Genomic DNA, 3,865 nt, shown 5'->3' on the forward strand with positions numbered 1-3,865 from the left:
TGTGAAATTATAACTATATTTTTAAATTTTTCACCTTCTAAAACTATTTTTTCTTTTCCCTTTTACCATATTTTTGTGTGAATTTTTTTTTAATAAAATTTACATTTCACTAATAATTTGATATTCTTGCCACATACCCTCTCATTAGTTTGGCCACAATTCACAGCAGGACAAAATTTACTTAGATTCACGATGAATCTAAAATATAAATATTTATATTTATATATTTAATAAAAGAATCTCAATATATATATTTTAAATTTATAATAAATTGAGTTTAAATAAGAAAAATACTTAATAATAATTCTAAAAGTTATATATTTAAATGTTATTGATTAAAGTATTAGCCATACGTTTGCCCACCTAAAATTTAATTCCATGTGAACTTTCATATATAGAAATAGAATTATGGCATTTATATTTGGGGGGATATATATATATATATATATATATATATATATATATATATATGTGTGTGTGTGTGTGTGTGAGAGAGAGAGAGAGAGAGAGAGAGAGAGAGAGAGAGAGAGAGAGATTCCTACACTTCCCTAAAGGTCATTTCCTGCAATAACCGACCGGCCATTACCCTATTACTTATTTTTAGTATTCTTTTCACAATCAATAAATGATAATGAATCACGTCTCTTTCTTTCCCAATCAGCCCTTGGACCTTTGATTTAAACAAATTAATTAATTAATAATTTAAACACGCACCATACATCAATTATGGTGCAATATATGTATATATATAATCCTTTTCTTCCTGCTCCAATCTACTCATTCAAGAGTGCAAAGATTGAGAGTCTCTCATCGAGAAATCTTGTTGTATATATAGACAAAAGCAAGAGACACACGCTCGAGAATGGCTGCATTGGTGAGAGAATCAGTCTTGAAGAACGATGCCGATGGCCCCATCAAGGTGAAAGGCGGACTAGGAACTAACAGCTACTTCAAAAACTCCGTTTATCAGGTCTATTTCAGAGCAATCTAACTATTTCCTTGTTAATTGTTTTCTGCAGTTGATGACACTTTGCTTCTTCTAAATCGCCTTAATACACACATTATCTCCATAAATACACGTGCTTGTGCGCAAATATAGGTCGGGCGCGCATGCACACAAAAATTAAAAAAAAAATTCTTCTTTTCTTTACAAAATCTTTATTATGGTGGTGTCACAACTTGAAAGTTAATGTTATGGAATGATAGAAATGATGTTCACACCAAAAAAAAAAAAATCAATTAGGGTATCATTAAAATTTAAACAGTAACAGTTTCTTGGGTTTGTCAAAGAGTCATTATTAAAAAAATTTTAGAATACAACCATTGTAAAGCTCAAATGATAGAACCTGATGCAAAATACTACTAAAAAAGACAAAGTTTCTAAATTTATGCTACAAGAAATTAATAGAGTTAATAAATTAAACGGTCGAAGCATGCTGGAAAAGTTGAATAGAATTTATGCAAGTGCCAATAAATATGGTCCATCGTATGTGCCCTATTTAACTAGTTGATCCAATTGGTGGTGTTGATTCTCCTCCATAATTGATTCTCACACAGTTTCTTAGATTCGGAAACAAGTTGACTTTGGATACTCTATGTGGTTGCCATTAATTTGTTTCCTCTTTCGACATTTGATAAAGAGAAATTCTTCTACCACCGTCTACTCTTAAAGTGGAATAAAGCCAAATTAATTTTTAACTCATCGTTCTTTCAATTTTGTCAAGCTATAATCAGATTTTTGAAAAGAAATCCGTCATGAAATGAAGTTCAAGATGCTTTAACATCAAAGCAATTGGGTCTCTAATTTTGTATCCAATTAGACGGGGTGATATGCTCACTCAAAATATTATTTTCTTTAATTGAATCTTTCCACCATTGTGATTTTGCATATTGAAAAATAAATATCCTTGAAAAAAAGGGAAGGACAAGACCCTTTTAGTTCCTATTTGATTAAGAAATTTACATCATTAGAGATGATATAGATAAATAACAGAGCAAGCCATTATGATATATGTTGAGACGAATTATATTATATGATATGATCCTAATATATTGGTTATGTTACTATTGATGATGATTTTTTTTTTTTTGTCTCATTGGCAGAGATTGGCTACGAATGTTGTGAAGGACATAATTGATGACGAAATTACCAAGAAGCTAGACGTAAAATCCTTCTTATCAACTTCAAATAATACAATTGTTCTTGCAGATTTAGGATGTGCTGTTGGTCCAAACACCTTTACTTCTATGCAAGGAATTATAGACATAATAAAAAGGAAGTACCAATCTCAATGCCCTACTTCTGCAATGCCTGAATTTCAAGTTTTCTTTAATGATCAACCCTCAAACGATTTCAATACCCTCTTCACCTCTCTCCCACCGGAAAGGGAATACTTCGCAGCTGGCGTTCCTGGTTCTTTCTACAAGAGATTATTCCCTGAGTCCTCTCTCCATGTTGTACAATGCCATTACTCACTCTACTGGCTCTCTAAGGTGCCAGAGGAGCTGGAAGACAAGAATTCTCCAGCATGGAACAAAGGGAGAATTCACTACACAAGTGCCCCTGATGAAGTTCTTAAAGCGTATGCAAAACAATGGGCTAACGACTTCAACGATTTCTTGAATGCCAGGGCTAAAGAGATGGTGCCTGGAGGAATGCTCATAGTTGTGATGCCAAGTATCCCAGATGGGATGCCTTATTCTGAGCTAGCAAATGGAATATTGTTCAACCTTATGGAATCAATCCTTGTCGACATGGCTAAAAGGGTACGTCCCTTCTATATATATATATATATATATATATATATTTTAAAGTGCAGAAATTTAGAGATTTAAACTTTGATTTTATTATTATAGGGACTAATAAGAGAAGAAGAAATTGATTCCTTCAACTTGTCGTTATACGCTGCCCCTCCAGGGGAGTTTGCTGCAGTGGTAGAAAAGAATGGATATTTCAACATTGAAGCAATTGGACTAACAAATCCAGCACCCTGGTTAACAGATGACGTGCACGTTGACATGATAGAATTTTTGAGGCACATAAGAGCAGCTTGGGAAGGAATGTTCGTCAAACACTTTCCAAGTGACGTGGTCAATGAATTATTCGAGCAGTTAATGCTTAGACTTCCGGAGGTTTTTGAGCAGATGGAAAGAGCATACAAGGAAAAAATTCAATCCCACTGTGTCTTACAACGCAAATGATATTAAAAATAGAAAATTTTCTGGCTTTTTTATATAAAAATAAATAAGTGGACCATGCAATATGGATGGCCAATAATCATGCCATTGTATTTGGGTTGGTACAAATGCGAGGCTATTATATGATGAGGCTATCATAATTTTATTTATAAAATAAAATTTATTAAGAATATTAGATAAAAGAGAATAATTTATGTGTATTGTATTGTGGTTTAGTAATACATGCAACACAATCTGATTTGATCTAATGGTTATAGATATGTTACTTACTTGATAGAGTTAGATTCGAATTTTCATTACCCTAATCCTTTACTAAAAAAAAAAGTAATGCATAGTTTCTTTTATTTAGATAATTACAATCCCTTTTAATTTTACTTTATCAATAACTATATATACTATTGATCATGTATTGATAAAGTCTAATCTAATGGTAAAAAAAATAAAGTATAAATAAATTAAATTAAAAATAAAGTAACTATGTACATATACATTTGCTTGATTTATGATATATAGTATTTCTATAGAGTTAATTATATTAATTCATGTAAATATTTAGTCTTTTAATTAATTTTAATTACATTTTATAGTTTTATTTAACTAAAAGTTAATTTCTTTCATTTTAATTCATATTTATTATTTTTAAAAAATTATAAAGAAGAGTGAATAA

The 3,865-nt window shown here is 30.9% G+C and overlaps 1 protein-coding gene across 1 annotated transcript; it reads left to right on the forward strand.

The window, feature by feature from the left end:
- The first annotated feature begins 781 nt into the window (after positions 1-781).
- LOC110659706 (loganic acid O-methyltransferase) lies at positions 782-3,280 on the forward strand. Its single transcript, XM_021817737.2, has 3 exons — positions 782-970; positions 2,104-2,766; positions 2,857-3,280. Exons 1-3 carry the CDS (start codon positions 863-865, stop codon positions 3,199-3,201), a joined length of 1,116 nt encoding a protein of 371 aa, XP_021673429.2. The 5' UTR covers positions 782-862; the 3' UTR covers positions 3,202-3,280.
- The last annotated feature ends 585 nt before the right edge of the window (positions 3,281-3,865 follow it).

This window comes from Hevea brasiliensis, chromosome 15 (genome assembly GCF_030052815.1).
Source record: "Hevea brasiliensis isolate MT/VB/25A 57/8 chromosome 15, ASM3005281v1, whole genome shotgun sequence".
NCBI lineage: Eukaryota > Viridiplantae > Streptophyta > Magnoliopsida > Malpighiales > Euphorbiaceae > Hevea > Hevea brasiliensis.

Excerpts from the sequence above, each read along its gene's own strand:
- LOC110659706 (XM_021817737.2), top strand. The coding sequence starts at position 863 with ATGGCTGCATTGGTGAGAGAATCAGTCTTGAAGAACGATGCCGATGGC. Across the intron at positions 971-2,103 it reads TCAAAAACTCCGTTTATCAG|AGATTGGCTACGAATGTTGT; the intron begins GTCTATTTCAGA and ends TCTCATTGGCAG. Across the intron at positions 2,767-2,856 it reads TTGTCGACATGGCTAAAAGG|GGACTAATAAGAGAAGAAGA; the intron begins GTACGTCCCTTC and ends TTATTATTATAG.